This window comes from Periophthalmus magnuspinnatus, chromosome 21, assembly GCF_009829125.3.
Source record: "Periophthalmus magnuspinnatus isolate fPerMag1 chromosome 21, fPerMag1.2.pri, whole genome shotgun sequence".
Classification (NCBI taxonomy): domain Eukaryota; kingdom Metazoa; phylum Chordata; class Actinopteri; order Gobiiformes; family Gobiidae; genus Periophthalmus; species Periophthalmus magnuspinnatus.
The window spans coordinates 6,973,695-6,999,161 of NC_047146.1; the positions used below are offsets into that span (position 1 = coordinate 6,973,695).

At 40.4% G+C, this 25,467-nt stretch overlaps 2 protein-coding genes across 4 annotated transcripts in view; one reads left to right on the forward strand and one right to left on the reverse strand.

The window, feature by feature from the left end:
- Positions 1-8,070, reverse strand: part of itgbl1 (integrin, beta-like 1) — a 42,097-nt gene extending 34,027 nt beyond the window's left edge. Inside the window, exons 1-2 of the mRNA XM_033987038.2 lie at positions 7,787-8,070; positions 5,893-6,098 (exon numbers count right to left, since the gene is read on the reverse strand). Of these exons, the coding sequence (XP_033842929.1) occupies positions 5,893-6,098; positions 7,787-7,878 (298 nt within the window). The 5' untranslated portion in view covers positions 7,879-8,070. The remainder of the gene's footprint in view (positions 1-5,892; positions 6,099-7,786) is intronic.
- Positions 8,071-9,887: 1,817 nt separating this feature from the next.
- nalcn (sodium leak channel, non-selective) overlaps positions 9,888-25,467 on the forward strand; it is a 47,900-nt gene continuing 32,320 nt past the window's right edge. For 2 of the 3 annotated variants that reach the window (XM_033986987.2, XM_055230468.1), the window contains exons 1-12: positions 9,888-9,952; positions 11,564-11,671; positions 12,468-12,608; positions 13,312-13,494; positions 14,287-14,370; positions 14,449-14,588; positions 14,688-14,816; positions 15,939-16,090; positions 17,194-17,336; positions 17,550-17,654; positions 18,255-18,341; positions 24,650-24,781. In XM_033986987.2, coding sequence (XP_033842878.1) covers positions 9,905-9,952; positions 11,564-11,671; positions 12,468-12,608; positions 13,312-13,494; positions 14,287-14,370; positions 14,449-14,588; positions 14,688-14,816; positions 15,939-16,090; positions 17,194-17,336; positions 17,550-17,654; positions 18,255-18,341; positions 24,650-24,781 — 1,452 coding nt within the window. In that variant the 5' untranslated portion in view covers positions 9,888-9,904. Of the gene's footprint in view, positions 9,953-11,563; positions 11,672-11,870; positions 11,933-12,467; positions 12,609-13,311; positions 13,495-14,286; positions 14,371-14,448; positions 14,589-14,687; positions 14,817-15,938; positions 16,091-17,193; positions 17,337-17,549; positions 17,655-18,254; positions 18,342-24,649; positions 24,782-25,467 lie in introns of those variants that run through there. The other variant, XM_055230466.1, reaches the window with a different exon arrangement.

The following is a 25,467-nucleotide window of genomic DNA, read 5'->3' on the forward strand; positions in this document are numbered from 1 at the left end:
CCGCGGTGCGTGAAACAACAGAGCGTCAGGCCCTGTTCAGTGGGAAATATCAGGGAGACACCTGTCTCAGGTAATAAAGTGTTGTGTGTTTGTGTGGCCCCAGAACGAGGGCCCGCTGCTTTCATCCTCTGGCTTTTACATTTCCTTATATTGGGCCTGTCGACTTTAGTGAGTCTCTCATATCCTGCTTATATCTCTGAGGGAGGTTTTAAGCCCCTCCAGCTCTGATCACAGCAATGTACTTTTTCAGCACGCAGCCTTTGGACGCTGTAATTGGCCAATCCAAACAGCCTCTGAGTAGCAGAGCTGGACAGACTAAAGTGGCTTTTTCTTCTTTGCAGCCCACACTGGAATCATTATGTGACTCACTAGGCACACTGCCCAGCACCCCAATATTGAAGCGAAGGTGCATCAAAAGTTGTACAAGAAAATACTTAAGGTGAACTACATAATGACTGTAATGACACAGCAGTGTTGTATGTACTTTCTGTTACTTCATATCAGCCTTAGTCTGTTGTACTGTACTTTCTGTTACTGCATATTGACCTTAGTCTATTGTATGTACTCTCTGTTACTTCATATTAGCGTTGGTCTGTTGTACTGTACTTTATTACTTCTTATTGGCTTCAGTCTGTTGTATGTACTTTCTGTTACTTCGTATTGGCCTTAGTCTGTTGTACTGTACTGTGTTATTTCATATTGGCCTTAGTCTGTTGCATGTACTTTCTGTTACTTCGTATTGGCCTTAGTCTGTTGTACTGTACTTTCTTTTACTTCTTATTGGCCTTAGTCTGTTGTACTGTACTTTCTTTTACTTCTTATTGGTCTCAGTCTGTTGTACTGTACTGTGTTACTTCTTATTGGCCTTAGTCTGTTGTATGTACTTTCTGTTACTTCACATTTGTCTTAGTCTGTTGTACTTTACTTTCTGCTACTTCTTATTGGCCTCAGTCTGTTGTATGTACTTCCTGTTACTTCTTATTGGCCTCAGTCTGTTGCATGTACTTTCTTTTACTTCTTATTGGTCTCAGTCTGTTGTACTGTACTGTGTTACTTCTTATTGGCCTTAGTCTGTTGTATGTACTTTCTGTTACTTCACATTTGTCTTAGTCTGTTGTACTTTACTTTCTGCTACTTCTTATCGGCCTTAGTCTGTTGTACTGTACTGTATTACTTCTTATTGGCCTCAGTCTGTTGCATGTACTTTCTGTTACTTCACATTTGTCTTAGTCTGTTGTACTTTACTTTCTGCTACTTCTTATTGGCCTTAGTCTGTTGTATGTACTTTCTGTTACTTCACATTGGCCTTAGTCTATTGTACTGTACTGTATTACTTCTTATTGGCCTCAGTCTGTTGCATGTACTTTCTGTTACTTCTTATTGGCCTCAGTCTGTTGCATGTACTTTCTGTTACTTCTTATTGCCCTTAGTATATCTAAAACATAACTTGGGTCAGCGAAAACAAAATGGATTTTTATGAATTATTAATCTGCAGTAAAGCTGAACAGTATTTCATTATGTAATACTGACAAGGTCTCTGTAGAAGTTTGATCAGAACCAGCCGTGTCCAGCCTAATACGCCCCGCAGTGGGATCTTCTCTGATTCTGACGGAGCGCAGGAAGACTCAGGGCTAAGCCAAAAACACAGATGCTTTGAAAAGTTCTAACTGGGAGGTAGGAAGCGGACGATGCTAATGCTAACAAGGCTAACATCAAAATAATATCCTAATTATCTTATAGTATTGTGTTTAAATATAAATCTTTTTTGCTCGTTGCTTTGGCTGCAGAGACCTGAGCCGCCCCCCGTGTCTTTGATAATGGAGGGGGAAAAAAAAAACAAGATAAATGGTGTAGACTGAAGCAGACAGCGGTCACGTAAGAAAAACACCTCAATGACAGTTAAAGGGTTACGGAGAAAAAGAGGGGAACGAGGACGCGGAGGAGAAGAAAAGGGAAGGCGTTTCACGTGGCTCATCAAAAGAGGGAAAATACAGCCTGTGAAATGGGGAATGGAAACAGAGCCACATGTGCAGCGTACGTTTAAATGCTCGGAAAAGTCAGGACGGTTAATGTATTTAGCTTGTGCTCGTGTTATTCCAATACAAAAAAGTCGTTATCTCAGTTTCGGGAGGGGGCGGGTGATGGGCCAAAAATCAATTACGCTATTTTCTTCTTTGATTATGATTAGAGATTAAACTTTTCAGCGTGTCGGCTGTAGGACTTAAATCTACAGCTTTGGGTGACATTTTGTTTTGGTCAATCTGATCTGCTGCCTAAAAAATACACTAATACAAACAGAAAACTGATATAAAGTAATGTTGATTTGTGTTAAATGCCCAACGTATCTGTATCAGCATCGGCCCTGATGTGTCATTCTCTAATCCTGGTTCATATTTAGTGTCTATTGACCTTTTGACATAAGTAAAGCGTCCTCTAAGTATCACTGCGCTGTGATTGGTCAAATCTACCTGTCACTCAGAGCACGACCGACGCCCACCAATAGGAGAAGAGACTGAGGAGAAGTGTCTGTGTTTGAGAAGCTGCAAAAAAAAGCTTGGAAGAGAAGCTGGGAATGTTGTTGGACTAATGTTCTAGCCACCACATTCCAAACAGGAAGTGATCTTGTGCGTGCTTTCGGCTACAATTCACTATCTATTGAAAAGCTGTGGCTCCTCTGTCTGTAACTGCTGCTGTCAGACTCGTCGTTTTGGCTTTAAAATGTTCGTATTAACCCGTTCTGGTGTTTTTATTTTGCTGTTTTGTCTGTAAATTAAGATGCGAACATATCAGGCACCTGCTTTTACCGAGAACATTAGCAACAGGTTTGATTATGTTTATTATTTTATTTTATTTATTTATTTATTTATTTATTTATTTATTTATTTATTTATTTATTTATTTATTTATTTATTTATTTATTTATTTATTTATTTATTTATTTATTTATTTATTTATTTATTTATTTATTTATTCATTTATTCATTTATTCATTTATTCATTTATTTATTTATTTCAAGCACATGTATCAGGTTCACATAAAGCACGTTTCACAAATTAACCTTTATATAAGCTCAAAAAGGAGTAGGAAGAAGAAAACTTATAAAATTCCACCGCTATCTTCATTTAAGACATAAATTCAATGCTTTGTTTATGCTTCCTACACAGTTGAAAAAGAAATTAACAGCATTGCTAAGCTCCCGCTCCTTGGTAAACCAGCGACGTGAGCGGGAAGGGGCGTTACCTTCAACAGCCTCACTCCGGATTGGCTCTTTGGTTGCTATGATACTCGCGATCGGAATTACAAATATGGAAATCAGCTCCAAATTAGCCGCTATAACCGCTAGCCTCGATGAGCTTCATTTGACTGGAGCTGAACGCTGTGGGTGACGTCACACTCACTCAGTCCACGTCTTTATACAGTCTATGTTTGTGACCAAATTAGCATATTACCACAGAGATCAGATCGATATATAAATTGTACAGTCAAATCGTTGAAAAAGTAAGAATTTTAACAAGTCCCGTTACAGCAGAACATGCATAGAAGGTCTAATCCACTATTTACTATTTACTGTCCTCTGCAACAAATCCCTACTTGATCCGACAATATCGAAATGAAAAGAGCCCGGCCAAGGTCAGATTCAAAGACATATCCATGTTTAAGAAGATTGGCTGGGTGGAGCACGGAGAGCAGAGACGCGGCGACTGAACAGACCGAACCAAACGCGCATCAACAACCAGTTTGCACTTTGCTTCGGGTTTGATTTGAATGAGGGAAAATAAACGTCCTGGTATAGGGCAAAGGAACATTTCAATGCCGTTATAGCAGCAAAGCACACAGTTTATCCCCGAGAAGAAAAAAATGATTTGATGTTATCGGCTGGCAGTTGTGAGAGGCGGAGATAAGGGAGCCTCAGGGAGAGAAATTGGCTGCCGATCTCAGACAGCGGACCCCGGCATCCTGCACGGGCCATTGGATATCACCAGAGGAGGCTATTCTTCCCTTAGATACGCCTTAAAACCCCCAATAGTGTGCGCTTGCGATTGTGCACTTTGGCGTGTGTGTGTGTGCGTGTCGATTTGAAACGGATACAGATCGATACGTGTGCGTCTAGCTCGGACCCGGTGTGAAAACTCCTGCCTCCGTGAATGCACCGGGGCTGGCGATTGCAGGGAGCGCAGCCGTGAGTGAAACCCCATTATCAGAGTGGAGCGGGGCCGTCTTTCTCCAGACTGCTCAACCATAATGAGCAGCTCACAGCAGCCAACTTGTCTTCCCAAATAAATCAGTCAGCCTCACATACCTGTACCCCCCTCGCCAATACACACACACACACACACACATATACACATATATCTCTATTAGACCTGTTCTCCAGCCACACCTGTCTCCATTATGCCTTGATAGCTCATAGCCCAGTGACTATAGAGGACACTGTACAAAAGTAAGGATGCGACGTTACTTTTTACCGATACTGCGAATGAAAAGTTTGCAGGATCGGGCATCGTTTCCATAATATCGGTTAAGCTCATATCCTGATTGGGCTTTTAATTGGATGGAATAGGCTTATCTCATAATGTGTGAACTTTTATTCATATGAAGCTCTTCAGTAGTAATTTGAAAGCCAAATAACAGTTGCGTAACACAATTGAATCTCTTGTGTAATAGGAAATAAGCGTAATTTTCCATCTCTACACTGGGGCCAGTTAATTGTGTTTATTTATTTGATTATTTATTTGAATAGGGACGGATACAACAAACTTAGATGAATAATTCAGTCATTTTAGTGTTTATAGACGAGGTTAATTCACAACATCAACGTATTAGGTATCGGAAGGTACAACCGGAAGTGAAAAAAAGCTGGATCGGATCATCCCAACACAAGAGACGATACAGAAATCCATTTTAGATACAAATGTCTAAACAAGCAGAAGGCAAAACTTTTTTTAAGTAGCACGAAATTAAACATGATTATATTATAAAACCAAAGGCACTATTTCAATATTTATGATAATGTTTCATAGTCTAAATAGTCACTCAGTCCAGTTACAACGATGTATTTAGTTACAGAATACTGAATACCTGCGTTAAAATGTATTTTGTAACATATTCGGATGCTTGGTCCAATCAGAGTACTGCATTCTGTGTACTTCAAATACTTTCACATCAAGTCGCATTTAGATTATAATGAAAAAACGCATCTTGGGATTAAAAACAGCTTCATATTCGTTTCACTGTTTGTTATGCAGTTTCTATCATAACTTGGACATGGAAAAACCTCACATGCCTCACAACAAGAGCAGAGTTTAGTCTAGTCTAGTTTTCTCACTGATTATGTGCAGTTTGAAGCGTAATGAGCAAATACCGCAATGTATTCCTTTGAGTTTAGTACGTATACCAGAATAAAGTTACTCAAAATGATTCTTCTAAATATATATTCTCGGTACATGGTCAGTTACTTTCCAACACTGCAAATGAAAGTATTAAATGTGATATTCCATGCCAGTTTTTGTTTGTGAAGCACTGCACACAACTGGGATTGTCTAAAAAAAAGTGGGCAAAATAACAAATAATCTAATATTGATTTGAAGATATGGAACATTTGAATACTGGGGACACACTTGAACACACACTCCATCAAAATTGGTTCTGAAGTGCAAGTAAACATGAGCTAGAATGAGACTAAACGAGAACTAGAGCAGGTCCAAACAAAGTCTAAATCAGTAGTAAACAGGGCAGAAATCAGGAACTACTTAGAGTGGAATATAATCACTTTTAAACCTAAATGAACACCACTGCCCTGCGTCTGATCCGTACTCATGCGGTGTCGGATGCGAACGTCTGTTTTTGTTTTCGTATGTGCTCGGCTCAACATGTTCCATCCCCTCACTCACCATTACAGGTTTTCCCATTATGTATGGCACAGACCCAGTCGTGGCATTCGCAGAGAGGCCCATAAAACTTTCCTGGATCCGTGGCTTGGCAGATGCAGATGCCACAGTCACATGACCCTCTCCCGCTGCACACTTTACCGTCGGGCGTGCGGCAGCGGCGGCTGGATGCTTCTGAGGACAGCCTGCACACGCCTCCTCCCACCTGGCTGGAGACACACAGGGGTCAGGGGTTTACAGCCACTGAGGTCAGAGGTCAGAGGTCAACGGTGGACGGGGGCACATCTGGACGAAAGGATCTTCTAAAATATCAGTGGACTGTCACTACTACTATTGCTGCGGTACTTTGAGGATAAGCAGTGTTTTATAATATAATGTGATGATTTCAAATATTAGGTCTAAATCAGAACTAAAAAAACGAAACTCAAAACTAGAAGCAACTTTGAATCCACTGATGTAAATATGTAATATATTAAACTCAATCACGCACATATGTTACAATGGGAGCTCTGACTAACCGCACTGACTGAAATAGTACTTAATAGAATTTTAAATGTGTTTTGAGGCAGGATTGAAGACAGCACATGGTGAAAACATGAGCCACCATGGAAACACAACACCATTTTTACTGAGGATTAAGCTAACTAATGCAATAGCACTAAACGCGCTCTGCAGAGGACGTGGCAAACCTCGATTTTTTACTTGATGTCGTTTCTCACACAGCTTTGTTTTATTTGGATTCTTCTTCACATTCTTTGACTGTTCAAACCTTTTTGGGATTCAGAGCAGCTGCTCCTTTTAAGCAGTAGACATAAACAGTGACAGGGATATGTTTTCCTGTCACTCCTATTAAAAATACAATATTTAATGTGAAAAGTTACAGAATATACCTGCGGGTTTACATGTGATATACTGTCAAATACAAACTTTGACAGTAAATTCTACTTTGACAATGGCTCAAAATGGTTCTGTTTATCTGTGCATAAAAAAACTGAAAGGGTTTTATTCTGCGTTCTCTATTTTAATGTTAATTTTTTGATGATTATGTATGTTTTGATTTGTTGTATTGTGATTTTTAATGTCTTTCTTATTCTGTAAAGCACTTTGAATTGCTTTTGTGTACAAATTGTGCAGTACAAATAAACTTTGCCTTCAACTGTTATTTCACTGAAGCTTGTTTTGAGCTGACAAAACATCTAGATTGACACAAACTGTAGCTTACAGAGCGTACATGACAACAGGTGCACCGGCATCACATGACGACCACGTTGCATTTTATACATTTTATATACATGTTTGAGATAATGACTATTTGACATTTGAGGGGCGAGATGTGTTGTACTAGATGTGTGTACAATACGTTAACAGGACTTTCATCCATCTGCAGCAAACTTTTACTTTTACTTACACATCAGCCTGTCCAGGGACTACAGGTGGAAACTAGTACTTTTGCTATAATCTTTCCTGTTTTTAAAGTAAATGTAATGTTGTGCACTGTGCCTGTCCAAATAAAAGCATACCATACCATTTAAATTGTATTTGTATTTCTCTGTAGCTTTACATTAATAGAGAGCTGTTATTTATTTAATGCCAAATGCTCTTAAACGAATTCTGATTGATCTGAGTTTGAGATACCCTTCTGTGAGAGACGGATTAGATTATTGGTCTGTTATTTTTGAAAGTGCAAAATGTAAACACGTGTGGTCGTTCACCTAAAGACATTTATCTCACGTACAATGACTCCACCATATGCTATGAACTCACACACTCTCTCGCACTTAGCTCTGTAAATGTTATCTTTGTCAGCAAAACTCTATGCTTCAGCCTCGCTTTGCTTCTAACTCTCCCTCCTCACACAGAACACAGTGGAAATACGCAAAGCAAGACCAAAACTCACCTCACCGATTGTAACAGAGTGTCCTCCACAGTACAGAGCAGGATCACAAGTAACGGCACAAGCATGGACTGCACCAAAGCTCCTGAGTGCATGTTTAAATCCCAACAGTAACTCCGGCAAAGTAGCTTGAAGGAATTTCCCTCTCCTAAAACAGACAGCAGGCAGGGAGAGAGTGAGGAGGGAAAAGGAGAAGAAAAGCAGCAGGCTGGCCTGAGCTGGCCCAGTCTCTTCAGAGGCCAATAGTCCTCTCCATACAAGTGCCTTTGATTACTTCAGTCGCAGGCAGTCCGGGGCAAAAAGAACAGTTTGGATGGATTTTTCATATGTAATTAGAAGCAGACTTTATTTCCCACCCATTTCCTCTCTTCCAGATGTTTTTTTTATGTCTTGCAGGTGTGCTCGTCTCATACTGTAGCCTATGAGTCGCCTAACGTAATGATTAATGGTTCGATCAAAACTCAGATCAGGTCTTATCAGGGCTAAAACCTCTGAGTGTGACAGCAGGTGGTATGGCCCATATTGTCCGCCACACTTCTGCCAGGCTGCCCCAGAACAGCTAAGCCTGAGCAGTAGAGGTAAAATACTGCAACAGCACACAACGTAGCTGAATAATGAAAATGAAAGAGCACGTGAGGCAACATTGGAACATTAAAAACAGAGCAACTATTGAGAAAATGAAACACACGTAGTCTATCTGCCTGACAGAAATTTTACTCTTGTGACCTTTAAGCCTTGTTATAACGTTGTTAACTCCTCAAAAACACACCTGGAGTTGTGTTTTGTTTCATTCACACATGTTTCATTCACTAACTATTTACTATGGTGGAGCACGTTCTGTATTATCACATGATGACATCACAAGGTGGATCAGAGTGTTTTCAGTTTGAGAGAAGAACTCAGCCTAAATATGCAGGATTTGTGTGTTAAACATGTGTGAATGAAACAAAACACAACTCCACGTCTGTTTGTGATGAGGAAACAACATTATAACATGGGTCAGAAATAGCGTAATATTGTCTCTTTAATGGAAAAGTGTAACATTTGAAGACTATGGGGCTACTTACTCCAATCAAGCAAAAACATCAGATAGGAACTGGTTGCGGATGGCCTACTTGATAACACTTCCTTGATTTATCTGCTGTAGAATGAGTCGTAAGTGTGCACCTTTCCCAATCCAGAGTTCCCGTCATTCTGCAGCTCAAGTAGCCGCCTAACCTGTGAATTTTCTACATTCTACATCCAAACTAAGTAGTCCTATTACTAGTAAAACCAAAGTTATGGATCAGACCTGGACGACTGAGGGATTACACTGACATATTACTAGTAAAAGCCAAAAATAAAATCTGTCAACTGGACAAAACGTCGTAGGAGTGAAGACGTTTAGCTGCTCATTCAAGCCGATTCTTCAGTTGTGGTCAGATCACTGCTGGAAACTGCCTTAAATCTGTCTGAAGGGAGGAGCTAGCTACACTGAAACTGGAAACAGCTTTTGTTTACAAGCTAGGTCTATTGTGCTAAGCTAAGTGTGCACTGTGCCTGAGACATACGTAGCTCTCAATGCGAGCTTTCACACCTATTGACATCCTGGCCCGCTCCATTGTCCTCTTTGTTTCATTTGTTTGCTTTGGGTCTGAGGATGAAGTTATAGATGGGGGAAAGATGATGTCTAAGGCCCTCAATCCTGTTCAAAGATGATTGTTTTTCCCAACAAAACAATGCTTCTTTAACTCACCTCTCAAACCATTTCTTTTTGTCGTCTTTTCTTTCCTTTTTTCACCATCTTCAAAGGTGTGGTTAGCGGCTAGCGGCTAGTCCTATCACTCTATTAAATTACGCTTTTAATGACAATGCCAAATGAAATATAAGTTCACATTTAAGCAGTTAACTGGGAGATTAAAAGAGCACAACCTGCGTCCTGACCTCTGGAGCCGCCCTCACTGTCGCCATGGTAACGGCGCGCTCCTCCCCTGCACGCGGAGCTGTTGATGTGATTGCCACCTGCGCGCGCTCCCGCTCCCCTCTCTCCTCTCTCTCCTCTTTTCCCTCTCTTTTCTCTCTCTCTCTCTCTCTCTCGCTCTCCACAGCGCCTTTGCCAAATCCGACACCGGAAAACAGCTGATGTTATGGGCCAGAAAAAGCAGGATTGGTAAAGAACATCCGACTATCGTAAGTGACACGCACGTTTTGTTCGTTTATCGTTTACGCCGACCGTTGCACGAGGACACCTTGCTCTTAAAGGGATGCCGCAGGTGACGCTCGATGCCGCGGCTACTCTCGCTTTTCTCCAGGAAGTGACAGGTTTTCGTGCTTTGGACCAGGCCTTGGCTACAGTTTGTGGTGTTGTTACTACTCTGTGACATGACTTGTGTCTCAAAGACGGTATTAGCTGACAATGAGAGCCGTCAGTGTTCGTAAAATAAAAGCCTATCGCGTGTTTTTCCTCGGGTTTAGCTTGATTTTAGCCGTTGTAGCATCTTAGCTCGTAGCCGTTTCCATAGTAACCTGGCTGTCTTCATCAGGCTCAGGCCTACATGTGTTAGATAACTTGCAGAGGAGCCTAGATTTATGTTTATCAAGTGGATATGGGTCATTTTAGTTATGCTATTATCTTAAATCTTGAACCAGGAGCAGTTGGACAGTTACCTTTCATCTTCATTACAAATAGAGTTCCCTGTGTGACTATATTACTGTCTCAAAATGAGTTATGATTCATTTGATTCGTTTCAAATGGCAATATGAATTAATAAAATGTGCTTCAATTATGGGGCTATGGAAATATAATAAAACTGAAGTGTCAAAACAGTGCCCAGTATTATATTAGCATAACATAACATTTCAAATAGCTGTTTAGCATGCTAGCAAGTGTACTTTAAGTCATTTTGCTGAACCAAGCTACTACCAACTTCTACGCTAAACTTTATGTTAAGAGGTCTATTTTTCCTGCACCATGCACATACCAACAGTTACAATTAACCTGCCCAGTGATAGTATTCTGCATGAGAAGAACGTGTCCTTTTTCAAATGGGAAAGTAATTGCAGTCTATGCCACCTATACTCCCACATAATAGCACTAAGAGCCTGTAATTTAGTTTTCACTCTTCTTCAAGTCTCCATCTGCATATGTTAAGTGTAGCAATTACACTGGGAAATTGCTTCTAACTACATGGGGTTTTATAGAATGGACAGTTTCTTTTCTTGGTAGTTTGGATCGCACTGATACGATACTGGTATTGGATATTGATGATGGATACTGAAAATTTTGGTGGATCAGATATCGGCTTCCAAGATATCAGTTCAACCGATACCCCATTTTGGTCTATAAATTGGTGATAACATCTACAAAACACATTTGGATTACCTTATTCTGTTTGTGTTGAAAGGAAATAAATCATGTTTTTAAGTCTATGCCCTAGTTGTAGTTAATATCGGGCATTGGCAGATCCTTCAGCCAAAATATCAAAATCGGTGCATCCCTATTGGTAGTGGCATAAAAGCAGCATAACAGAGAAGCATTGTTCTTAAAAAATTCTTGTTGAACCAGTGAAGTAATTTAATCCTTTCTTTTTTCTTTTTTTTAACCACAGATTTGTTTTTCACTTTCTGTGCAGTTGTGTTAGTTGAGTTCCATTTCTAATTGTTTCTCTTTACAGAAATCTCAATAGTTTTGTTTGACCTTGACCTTGTCCTTCAGTTTGTTCTGGTTTAGACATAAACCCATGTAATGTGTAACTATTCACCTTGTATAACTCCTCTGGTGTTCACTCATGGCTGCTGCAGGCTCTTCAGGCCTCAGGACAGTGTCCTTCTTGCATCTCTTGTCTCTCTCTGGCTGGTGTCTCCGCCCTCTGTGACCTGGGAATGAATGCACCAATGAGGAGCCTCACAGTGAGTGGCCTACTCCTCTTCCACCTCATGCTCCTTCACCACTACACCAGTCACTTACTCCCTCATAGAGTGTGTTCATATATGCCTTGGTGTCAGACGTGGTGGGCATTCTGTCTCTATGAGCGTACTGTAGATGTGGATAGTGTTACTGTACACCATAATGCCATAATGTTGACTAACTGTTGTGTGTTATTTACAGGGTATGCCTGATCGCATGTTATGTGCAGTGCTGGAGCAATTTCAGCTTTACTTTTCCCTTTGGTATGTGCGCTTTGTCTCCATTCAGACTGTCATTCTCTTCTGTTCCTATGTTCAAACAGCCTTTACATCGTTTTTTTTTTCTGCATTATACAAACGCACACAAACACTTGTCTATGACAAGGACACGCGTAGGTCACACTGTACAATGGTACAGTGTACATTTCTTGTGGCTTGGTGGTAAACTGGTGGAGATTAGTTTGATTAAATGGTAAGTCTGTCCAACCTGAATACACTTGTCCTGTGTCCCATGTGTGCTATGTCATGTGTCTCAGTGACCGTTCAACAGTGTAACACTTTTAATTTCGGAGTACAGGCCTTTGTTCTGGCTATTTAAGTTTGGGTAGTATTTTTAGTAAATGAAATTCTAATTTTATTTAATCATAAGTACTTTACACGAATACTATATGAACAAATAAGATCTGTATTTTAATAAATGCTCTTGCCACAAACTGCCCAGACTTGGATGCGGCCAGAATGTATCTCTTTTTTCATCTAGCGTAAGTCACTGCATGATCTTCCTCCCTGTGTCTGTCAGATCCACTCTCTGTATAGCACAGCAAGCCCCAGCATGCTGAAGAGGAAACAGAGCTCTCGGGTCGAGGCCCAGCCCATGACCGACTTCGGGCCTGACGAGACACTGGCAGACAGCGCCGACATCTTCTGGATCAACAAACCAGTGAGAATTGTGTTAATGTATTGTGAATCTTAACAACTTTAAAACTGCATGTGATTCAATTTCATAATGATTTCAATTATGTCTCTAAGATATTTATAGCAGTTATACATGCACAAAAATATTGGACTCCTAAAGAGCCCATATTATGCTATTCTTGGATCTATTTTATAATGTCCTCATTAAGTTTAACACTCAAACCCTGCATATTTAAGCTGAGTTCATCTCTAAAACAGGAAACACTTCCACCTTGTGATGTCATGTGGTAATACAGGAAGTGCTCCACTGTGTTTTTAAACTTCATACACCTTCACTAGAATCAGGCCTGGAATTGCTACTGAGCAAAAGTTAAAATGTAGTTGTTAACTTACAAACTGCTGCTTTATGACACCACAAGGTGGAACAGAGAATTTTTGAGCTGAGATGAAGATATAATAATAAAGGGTTACTCAGTGTGAATGGAAAAAAACACAATTCCAGGTATGGCTAAAAAGTCAGAAGTCAATTTTGCGTAATATAGGATTTCTAAGTAAATTAATGAGAGTGCACAGTGTTTGCAAAACTTTATTCAGCCTTACCGTGGCAAACATAAAACAACAACTACCTGTTAAATATCTGTTTTATTATTACCTCCTTGTCTTCTAAATACAGCCAACATCTCTGTCGGTTGTATTATGATTACGATTCTGCGTGTATTGTGTTGCAGTGGGTGCACTCCCTGTTGCGGGCCTGTGCCATCATAAGTGTCATCTCAGTGTGTATGAATACTCCGAAGACCTTTGAGCACTACCCTCCCCTTCAGTATGTCACCTTTACTCTGGACACCCTGCTCATGTTCCTGTACACGGCTGAGATGATCGCCAAGATGCACATCAGAGGAATCATCAAGGTAGGCACTACTTCAGTCAGTGAAGTGCTTTCTGCCCTGGAGCCCTTTACAGATTTAGAGTCATTGATAGTAGCTAATATTGAACTTTAAATTGTTTTGAAGCAACAATCCAATCTCTAAGTAGACAAACAATGTTCTACAGAAGCAGCTAGAAGTAGGACAGACAGCTGGCAGATGAAAGCTCCATAATTACAACCATAAAGATTGTGGACAGCTTAATTGGCAAATCAAAGATAACAAGGAGGAAGTAGTGAAGGACACCGACCTGTGTGCCGTTGGTTTAGATCCGTGTTTGTGTGAGATCACTTTAGGGTTTTACTGCACTGATAAATGATGACCTCAAATACAAAAACAGATGTATTTAATAGACAGATATTTACTGACAACAATCCCTTTGTAATTGCCTGCCTTCATGTCCTGGGCACAATCACGCCCTTGCAGATGCAGATGCTCTGAAGTGGTAATTAAGTGGGCCCATTTTTGCTGGGCAATGTGACATTTCCGTTTCCTCTTCCCTAAGGGACTCCATAGTGTTTATACTGTCATGAAAACAGGGTTATTTGAACACAAATACTCAGTCCACTAGTGCTGGCAGCAATATCCATGTTTTTTCAGCCTACACTCATTTTCAATAGAATGTCTTTAAAAGCTTTAAATGAAAATGTTGTACAAAGTGGGGATGTCTTTTTCTAAAATTGGGATCAGAATAAATCACATTTTTTATGTTTAATAATAAGGTTGACTCTGCGGTCGGGGCTGAACTTTGACTTTGTTGTATATGTTTTAACACAGGGGGATAACTCGTATGTGAAGGACCGCTGGTGCATGTTTGATGGGTTCATGGTGTTTTTCATCTGGGTCTCACTGGTGCTCCAGGTAACATCTTTTCACCAGGTTGGATTTGTTTCTTTATGCAGACCTTGTTGACCAATACACTGTCTTTTTCTGTATAAGGTCTTTGAAATAGCCAAGCTTGTAGATCAGATGTCTCCATGGGGCATGTTGAGAATACCGCGAGCACTTATAATGATCAGGGCCTTCAGGATCTACTTCCGCTTCGAGCTTCCTCGTTCTCGCATCACCAACATTCTCAAGTACAATATTCCATAACCGTTTATCTAAATTATGTGTTTACAGTCAGTAACAACAAAGGTACAAAATGGCCGCTCATGTTTGTCTCCTCATGTTTACAGGCGATCTGGTGAACAGATCTGGAGTGTGTCTATCTTTTTGCTGTTCTTTCTCTTACTTTATGGAATCTTGGGTGTTCAGATGTTTGGGACATTCAACCATCACTGTGTGACCAATGACACAGTGCGAGAGTAAGAACATTTTCTGTGTATATTCCATTTGTTTATGAATGCGTCTGAATTGCAGAAAGACTCTCAACATAAATTGGATAGTATATAAACACACTTCTCATCAGCCCGCAAAAAACAGCATTTAATCCAATGCTTGTGTAACCCAGACACACTGGAGGTGCATTTGGGGTGATGGCAACTGCTATTAGACCCTCTAATGAAGGTTTTGGAGTATAGTTATTAGGCTGGGGAAGATGTGATGAATCACAGTAGAGACAAAAGTTAGAGGAAGTGAGAGGGGATCATAATGGTTTACGCCATGATCTGCAGCAATGGCTGACACTAATTATAATGATTAACACTCCCCACGATGTTCAGGCCTGGTATTAGGCTCATTCTTTCAAAATTGATTCATTGCAGTATAAGTGATGTAGGTAGAGCATTTGTCATGTGAAAAGTGAAATGTGAATAGAAGAAAGATGATGGAGAATAGCTTTAGACATTCTTGCAGTTATGGTTTAGATGTTTGCTTCATCATGACATAAATGCATAAACAGATACGCATGTCCTCTCATTGTTTTAGCCCTTATTCATTTGAAGTTAAAAAGCAACAGTTTAAAGTTTCTAAACAGCCTTTCAGTGGTGTTTCTTGCAAAGGCACAATTGAAACTAGTGTGATTATAGACAGCATTTGGTGAATTTCCCTGGCTGGGGATTAATAAAGTATTTATCTATCTATCTCTATCTATTTATTTTGAGTCTGGTTGGCATCATATCCAAAAGTTAAATAGTTATTTGTCTTTATATTTAAAAATAATGAAGATAATTAATCTATATTTACATAATTTATGCTATAAACCAACTGACATGTTAGTTTTAACACTAGAATATAAAATAGCTAGTTTAATTAGCTTAATAGAGATTGACCTGAGTCTGTGCCATGAATTATCCTTTCCATCCGTGTATCCTTTAATAAACCTTTTGGATGAGTGTCTAGGCAGCCATCGGAAAGCATTAATTTTCATTAGAGAAATTGTGCCGTGTCTTGAAAATCACCTGTGGCTGAAGGGACATAGGCAAATAAAGGACATTTTCTCCATGTATGCATCTATGTATTCAATGAGTGCATTTATATTTTTACAGCAACGTGTCATGGAACAGCTTGGCCATTCCAGACACTCACTGCTCTCCAGACGGGGAGGGCTACCAGTGTCCCTATGGTTTTAAATGTGCCGACCTTGAGGAATACGGCCTCAGCAGACAAGAGCTTGGTTATAGTGGCTTCAATGAGCTAGGTAAACATGCCCACCGTCTACCCATCATGCATTTTACAATTTACATGGGAGCAGCAAGTAATATATTATACTGTAGTTTACAAATCCAACAGGCATTTTAATTTCCATGTTTAAATTGTGTAAAAATGATTACACCAAGCACCTTTTGATCTGACAATCTCATCACTATCATCGGTTGAGTCTTATTTGTTCATAGATATTTATAACTTTGTCATGTTATATCTACATATTAAAGCAGACCTATTATGTAAAATCGACTTTTCAGAGCCTTTTACCATATGATAGTTGTTTCCCCTCACCATTTACTCAGCCAAAGTTGTATTTGGAGTGATTCGTGCATGTTTGAGCAATCTTTAGCACATATTCTCAAGATGCCATATTGTTAATCAGTCCCCTTTTTCACCGCCACTTACTTTGTTCTCCAATTTTATTTTCTTAATCAGTGATGCGCACAGGATTTGGCAGGGCTGCGTAGTCATTTTGTTACAATTTTTTTTTAAATCTGCTCCTTGCTAGTGTGGTCTGCAGCTATTCATTGGAGGTGCCGACTCTTTGTTATGGCGACGTCTGCTCACATTGGGCACCACAGTTTTCTAACACAGAAGCCAGTGGACTTCCTTTCTTTTATTTATTTATTTATTTATTTAAGTCATTTTAGATCACATGTGTCAAACTCAAGGCCCGGGGGCCAAATGTGGCCCTCCACATCATTTTATGTGGCCCCCAACATGGTAAAATAAAAGGTATGATGGTCTTAAAATGTCATTTTATTAAGAGATATGCCATTACACGGCCATATTTTTATGTCTATGCAAATGAATATGCAATATTTGAAACATGAATAACTAATAAATACAGAAACGATTAATTAACAAGTTAAAAAAGTAGTTACATCTATTTTACATCTGGCCCTTTGAGGGCAGCCATTTTGTTCATGTGGCCCTCGGCGAAAATGTGTTTGACACCCCTGTTTTAGATGAATATTGCACTTTAAAATCCACATTATAACATCCAATGTCATACATTATAGCTATATAGCAGACACAAGCTCATTAGGTCTGCTTTAAGAACTGCTACTTATAATTCCTTGTCTCTCTGGTTAGGTACAAGTATCTTCACAGTGTATGAGGCAGCGTCACAAGAGGGTTGGGTCTTCCTTATGTACAGAGCCATCGACAGTTTTCCTCGTTGGCGCTCCTACTTCTACTTCATTACCCTCATTTTCTTCTTGGCATGGCTTGTCAAGGTTGGACACTATTTCTAAAGCATTTTTTTCATTCGGTTCTTGAACAGTAAAACGCTTCAGAGGGATGACATTGAACAACATTTCAAAAGCATAACGTATCCCTTCTTTGTTAGCAGTGTCTGGATGTTTTAGCGGCGATGAAAAAAGTGTTTCCTCCTGTCTGTTGCATGCCCTGTAGTACTGTTATTTAAAAGATGTTCTTCTCCTTGGCAGAACGTCTTCATTGCAGTTATCATCGAGACATTTGCTGAGATCAGAGTGCAGTTTCAGCAGATGTGGGGGTCAAGAAGCAGCACGACCTCCACTGCCACCACACAGGTACACCAAGCACAAACCCAGGCTAGACATCTCATTTACACAGCTACTGTTTAATTTGGTCTAAAACAAAATCCCAGTACTGGCGATCGCACATGAAAGAGTGTTACCAAAGCAATAATTACATTTTTCAAGACCTACATTATGAAAAATTATTATAAAACAAACATTAGGCCACCATTTTGCATACGCACAAACTCACACTGGTATTCGTGAGAGGGTACTCTTTGATTATGATGGTACCCTCTCTAATGGTTGTGTGATTATTACTCAAATTACTCATGCAAGGAGGAAAAGATAACATGTTTCTATTTTCCATAAAAAGAGTTGTATAATTCACACTGGCAGTGAATTATAAACGAGTGCGAATTCCCTACAGTGTAATTTGTGTCCTCATATAACATTTAAGAGAGAGATAAATATTTTTCTTCACTTTGTACCGTTGAATAGCAAACATGACAGTGTGTGGGTGTGAGTCTCTTCGTCTGGAGGTGCCTTTAGTCCTGGTTGTGACCACAGATGTACAAACACACCCAAAGGGCAGTTATGATGTTTAATTTTGTCTACTGGTTTTTAGAGCTTGTATGTGTCTCATGTGCTCAGATGTTTCATGAGGATGCTGCTGGGGGGTGGCAACTCGTCGCCGTGGACGTCAACAAACCACATGGTCGAGCGCCTGCTTGCCTCCAGGTAAGACCACACTCTCATTAACATGCACTGCTTCTGTGCTTCTCATATTCACAAAAAAAGACTTCACCTATTGTCTTTGGGCTTGTATATAATGTCTTAATAATATTTTATTTTGATGGGCACTAACTAGTTAACATGGGCTTTGGATACACATGGTGTCACCTCATTGTTTTCACATTTGTCTGTTATAATGACTGCATGAAATGGCTCGATGATAGTATTTAAAATGAGGATAGCTCATGTGTGATGTGTGCTGCAGCACTAATGAAGCTGCTCCTGTTATGGATGTGCTTTTAATGACGGCTACATGATGGACGCCACAGCCTCTGTCGCTGCAGCGACTGTTATGACACAGGTTGGGCTTTAAAAATAAGCTGAAATCAGCAGGCTCCACTTAAAGCCGCCCCACTGTTAATAGCAGTGTGGTGTAAAGGCCTGGTTCTCGCTGAGAGACACTGTTAACAGAGCTTGTGCCAGGAAGACTAGTGCTGTCAACAAAGGCACATAGAAACATACTGCTACATAGTCAAGGTGCACATACATACATGATTAACCCGGGAGAAGAAAAAAGGAAAACCTGCAAACCCCAAAATAAATGTAGTGTTCACATCAAAGGGATGTTTCTTATAGAGTCAATCATCAGTGAGAAGAAAGATTTAGATAGAGGGATAACCTCAGGGATAAACATGGCACACTTTCCCCAGGGCCCTGGGCTCTTTCACACATAACATTGAAACTCAAGCTTCTGCATCTATTTACTTAAGGTATTTTTGACTTATGGTTAGGGTTTGCAGTAGTAGTTCTAGACCCTCTCTCAAATTAGACCATTTTGGAAAGAAACTGCATTATCTAAGGCTCGCACCTTTCATGGTACATTATCACTAGTGTCAGATGGGCTGGCAACTGTGTGGACAGGTAGTGTGAAGGCAGTCTGCAGTCTGTAGGGACGTCTGTGAGTGCAGGAGGAGTGAGTTTGTGCTCTGCTCTGTGTCGTCAGCCATCAGATGATTGTTATGTTTTAGAAAGTTTGACCTGCCATGTGGCATTTCATTCTTTTGTTTCACTGTGGGCATAACGATCATTCAGAAGCCAAAAGTAATATTTTCACATTGTCAAAGCAGCAAACAGTTCTTGATTTAAATGTTTTTGGTTTATTTTTGTTGAACACAAAGTGCAGCACTGTCTGAGACAGACTTGAGCTACATTTAAAACACGCAAACAACGCTATTGCTATTGCCAATAACACTGAGAAGTGGACTTATTTACTGCCTGCCCCATATGTGAAGACTAGATGGAAGACAAATGCCGACGCCTTTTCTGATCCAAGCGGGTCATGTGTAATTTAGCCCAGCCTCTAATGCAGGTCAGTCCCACTGTCACTCTTAAATGTGCAGTGATGGATAACTCATTGGCTCACCGGGGGGTGTTAAAGTCCAATACTGGAACACCTTTTTGACCTCTCCTTCCTAAGCCAGAGGTTATCGATTCCCCCAAATCTCCTTTTTCCTGTCTCAATGATCCCGCTCACCAGATATTCCTCATGACACCCTCTTTTAATCATTTGGAACTTACACAATCATGTCAAGGTTAAGGTCATGCTTGTGTGCGGGAGACGAAGGACTGCACACGCGGCTGTAGAAACGGGGAAATTGGCTGGAAAAGAGAACGTATCTGGGGAGAAAAGGAATTACTTTGAGGAGGATATTGTTGCAAGAAGTGATTACAGAAAGGATGAGCTTATATGGTATGTGGACAGAGGGAAATAGACAATCACCTGCAGGATAAAATCAAAGATGTGACCACTCCTGTGAGGTTTCAAAGGAGATGGCCAAATATAGTTCTATACTTCAATACAGAAATGCCATATGCAGAAATAAATGAAACCACCAAAACCACACATCCCTAATAAAAATCTGTGAGAAAATAGACGCAGAGGTGGCGGTGGTGATGGCGATATTAAGAATAGGAGGGTGTAGACATGTTTTATTAAGACCATGGTATCCGCCCGGAGACATGACTCACACAGCTCTTGTCTGGACAATATTAAGTAAGGTGCTCCCACTTTGTTACAGCCCAGCTTAAGTTTATACACCCACTGCTTTGGTAAACAACTTTTCAATTGCATTTCTAAATCAGCTTTCATATTGTTTTGAGAAGTAGTGTGTGAAAACATTATTGAATACTGAAATGCATACTTGACATAGCAGGCTCATAATAACTGGTAAAGCCACTGTTGCTTTGAGTGCTTACCCAAATTACTTCAAGATTCATTACTAGCTTGAACCCATAGTCTGTACAAAGACGTGGACTAAGCTCATTGAGGCTAGCAGTTATAGGGGCCAATTTGGAGCAGAGTTACATAATCCATAACCAAAGAGTCAATCTGGAGCAAAGCTGTTGAAGGTTACGCCCGTTCCCGCCCGCATCGCTGGTTTGGCAGGGGACGGGCGCTTAGCAACGCTGTCAATCAAACCTGTTGCTAATGTTAGCGGGAGTGACCTTGGGGAAAGAAGGGAGCTGATCTTTCTCTTATTAATGTTCATATCTTGAGTTATGGGCACAAAAATAAAATAAAAATAACAGGATCATGTACAGCGGGTTAATACGAACATTTTTTTGACTAAAATGAGGAGCCTGACAGTAGCAGTTACAGAATCGGAAGCGCTCCCGTGATCACTTCCTATTTGGAACGTGCTGGCAAGCAGGTTAGCTATGCCCATTTCTATATACCGTCTATGGTTGAATATTGAAATGCATAATTGACATAGCAGGCTCGTAATAACTAGGAAAGCCACTGTTGTGCTTACTCAAATTACATCAGGATTCATAACTAGTTTGAACCAGGGGCAAAACAGGACTAAAGGTCAGAGCACAAAACACCTTTACAGCCTGCACTGCACTTAATTTGAGCTTACTGTTTTTAGTGCCTTAATGATGTTGTGAGTACAGTGAAAATTGATCCTTCAGTGGATAATGTCTTGCACAGATACAGTTATGTTTTTTTTTTTATTTGCTCAAAATGCCAAGTGACTAAAGAGATGAGCACAGCCTGTTGGTGACAAGTCCTGTGAGATTTGAGCATCACGGTGCCAGAAATGTGCACATGTGCTACACTCGTACACTCATGTACCAGAGGAAAGAGCATTTTTGCTGTTTGGATCTATCTGTGAACAGACGGAGCAACAGGAAGCATTGGTCACTGGTCTGTCACTCTACAGCTCCTTGTCTCCGTAGTTGTGCAATTGAAGACATCAGAGGTGTCATTGTGTTCATTTGCAAAAACTGAGAAAATAACCTTTTTGGGATGATTATCTCTTTTAGTTACTATGGTCTACATGTATCGCTGGTGACACTACATTTGAGGGGATTTGATTCTTAAATCAATTCTTTCTTACATTAAAACTCGGGATGTCCTTGTCCGATACTGAAACGCTTGCTTCTCCATGGACCAGCACCAAAGTACATCTCCCATATGTTAGAGCCATATGAACTATCTGAGGACTTCAGGGACCTGCCTCCTGCTGGTGCCCAGAGTCAGGACTAAAGCAGGACTGAAGCAGGACTGAAGCAGGACTGAAGCAGGACTGAAGCAGGACTGAAGCAGGACTAAAGCAGGACTGAAGCAGGACTGAAGCAGGACTGAAGCAGGACTGAAGCAGGACTAAAGCAGGACTAAAGCAGGACTAAAGCAGGACTGAAGCAGGACTGAAGCAGGACTAAAGCAGGACTAAAGCAGGACTAAAGCAGGACTAAAGCAGGACTAAAGCAGGACTAAAGCAGGACTAAAGCAGGACTAAAGCAGGACTAAAGCAGGACTAAAGCAGGACTAAAGCAGGACTAAAGCAGGACTAAAGCACGACTAAAGCACGACTAAAGCACGACTAAAGCACGACTAAAGCAGGACTAAAGCAGGACTAAAGCAGGACTAAAGCAGGACTAAAGCAGGACTAAAGCAGGACTAAAGCAGGACTAAAGCAGGACTAAAGCAGGACTAAAGCAGGACTAAAGCAGGACTAAAGCAGGACTAAAGCACGACTAAAGCAGGACTAAAGCACGACTAAAGCACGACTAAAGCACGACTAAAGCACGACTAAAGCACGACTAAAGCACGACTAAAGCACGACTAAAGCACGACTAAAGCACGACTAAAGCACGACTAAAGCACGACTAAAGCACGACTAAAGCACGACTAAACATGAGGAATCAGTGTTTCAGTTTTCTGAAGCTCAAACCTGGAACATTCTTCCTGAAGATGAGAGACAGGCCTCTACTTTGACAATGTTTAAATCCAGGCTTCAAACGGTTCTTTTTAGCTGTGCATAAGACTGAAAGGGTTTTATAATTAAATGAAATAAACGCTGTTTTCAGCCTCTGCTCTGGTATTGGCTGAGATACTTAAAACTACAGTATCAGAATCTGTTTCAGAACTGAAAATCTAGATCGGTTCATCCCTGATTAAAACTGATTTCAAAAACACGCAGTGCAAAGAGTAGATAACCAGAGCCTTTTTGAGAGCACGTTTCAGTTCTTCCACATAGATTTTGAAAAATTGTATTTGAAATCAGTATAATGTCCCTAAAGAGATTTTTTCCCAACACAAACCAGATTTTATGGGAGTGATCAACATAGTGACCTGGGATTGGCGCATACATGATATCATTCAGAACTTAATATGCAGCAGCTGGAACACTTTGGTGCTCAACCAGTTAGGTCGTAAGATTGTAATAAAAGTGTTTTGTCAAGATGGGTGGGTAAGGGATAACATACAAAGGTTTATGCAATGAAAAACACCACATTTTTAGGGTATACTGTACTGTAACATCCTCTCTATGGCACAGAGGACTCAGAAGTTTATAAGTCCCATATCTGGACATCCACTCGGTCGCTCATGACTGTAGATTTGTGTTTGAAGATGGATTTCCCAAAGCTGACAGCAAATACTGAAAGAGTCAAGACCTTAAGAAAATCAAGTGTTTCATATGTGCTAGCGTGTACTCTCTGTTCTCTGTCAGCCCGCCTCTATCTCCCATGCTCCCTTGCACCCTCCTCGCTCGCTAAACCGCACAGGCGCACCACTCGGGACAGCCAAAACACCCATGGGGGGGAGCGTCTGGTTGCTGGAAATGTCAAACTGCTTTGTCACGTCCAATCTTAGTCAGGGAGCACAGAGGGAGTGTGCGTGGTGGGAGAACGCGGACTCTTCTACACCCAGCCTTTAGGCCAGAACTGGAACCTGCCACTGTTGTTTTCTGGATGCCAGTGATCGAAATGTTCATCTGTGATACCACATGTTTCCCGTCAGAAAGACAAGTTTGATTAAAGCCTTGTAATAAATGGATTTTGCATGTTACACAAGACCGATACCAGATATTTTTTCACCAAAGCAGTCATCATTAGAGGCTTTCTCTGTTCAAATATTCGAGTTTGTTAGTTTATTGGCGTGTAGGCGAATGAATGGCAGCCGGCCCATTTTCCTGGTGTGAATTTGAGCTTTCTATTCTCAAGTCGTAAGTCTTCTTTTTTCACTTGTTTCAAGTCATTCCTCGTGCCAATCTTGCATACTTCAAGATTTTTTTTTTTTCGTTTTTTTTTTTTTTTTTGAGGCGAGTGTTTCTACCCACTCACAAGCTGTTCGGCCTGCCACATACGTACATGGAGTTCAGGGCTATAATCACATCTGTTGCCGAAAACACAGCGCAGTGGAGAGTTGCTCAAATGAAGTCTGTTTCAAAGCCGCACTTTTAAAGACCGCAGCCTGTGTGTTTTCTGATTGCACACTGATACGTGTCTGGGTAGATGTTTCTTAACCTAATCACACTGATTGCTCTCAATTTCAGTTTCAGAATTTCCCTTTGCTGTCGGTGCATATGTATGTTTTATAATCTTTGTGTAATAAGAATGTTTGTCAGAATCAAAAGTTCGTGAGGTAGTGTATTTGACCTGATCCCTCAATCTTCATCTCTGTGTACAAATTGTGCTATATAAATGAAATGGCCTTTCCTTGCTTTGCCATAAACGACGTAATTCGACGTGTTTTACAGAATAAGAAAAACAATAAATCACAATACAAAAAATCAAAACATAAATAATCATCATAAAATGGACATTAAAAGAGAAGAAAAACCTTTAAGCTAAACAGAACCGTTTGGAGCTTGTGTTTATCAGGGCCTCTGCAGCTGCCTAAAGTACAGTGTGCCCTCCCTGTACTCCTGTAACCTTTTGCAACTTACCACAAGCCCACCATGTCTCATTTCTGTTCACTTTGCTCAGCAATTAAGAGTGATTGTACTGAACTCTTGTTTCCACAGCAACTGATGCGGTCCTCAGTGTTTCACATGTTCATCTTGAGTATGGTGGCTGTGGACGTCATTGTTGCCGCTAGCAACTATTACAAAGGCGAGAACTACCGCCGACACTATGACGAATTTTACCTTGCAGAGGTAAAAATACTTTTTATTCTTATTCATTATTAATATACAACAAAAGGAACAGTTTCATTGTATTGTCAGTGATCATTTGTGAAAGTGGGAGTGATTTGATTGTATTAATACCCCATGGTTACATATCAGCCTTTAGATAAACTGATTAATTAAAAAGGCATTTTGCAATAGGCATTAACTTAATCCTGGCCAGGAATGTATATGTGCCGTGCAAGGTGATGACGACATCTGTGTGCTGCTGGTACGGCCACCTCCGTCTCTCCTACTCTCTCTTTATCTCTCTGTCTCGCTTTTTCTTTCTTTTATTTTCTTTCTTTCTCTCTCTGTGTCTGTCTTTCTATCTATTTCTCTCTCTCTCGCTCTCTTTCTTTCTACTTTCTTTCACTCCTGTCTCGGCAGCTGCATTTAGGAGATAAGCCACTCTCACTGTTGCCTTTCCCACTGCCTACTACCGTATCATGCAGCCATCGATTGGCTGATTTGTTCCAATCTGTGTGAAGGCTGGGAGAAAAACAGTAAATACACTGGTCAAACAGTACAAGAACAACTGTGTTAATGTACTTATAAGATGCCTTTTTTCTACCTGGTTGTCCACTCAGGTCAAAAAAATAATGTATAGCTACAACATATACTGGAAGAATGGAATAAACAAGGAAGACTAGTCAGATGCTGCTTGTATTTACCTT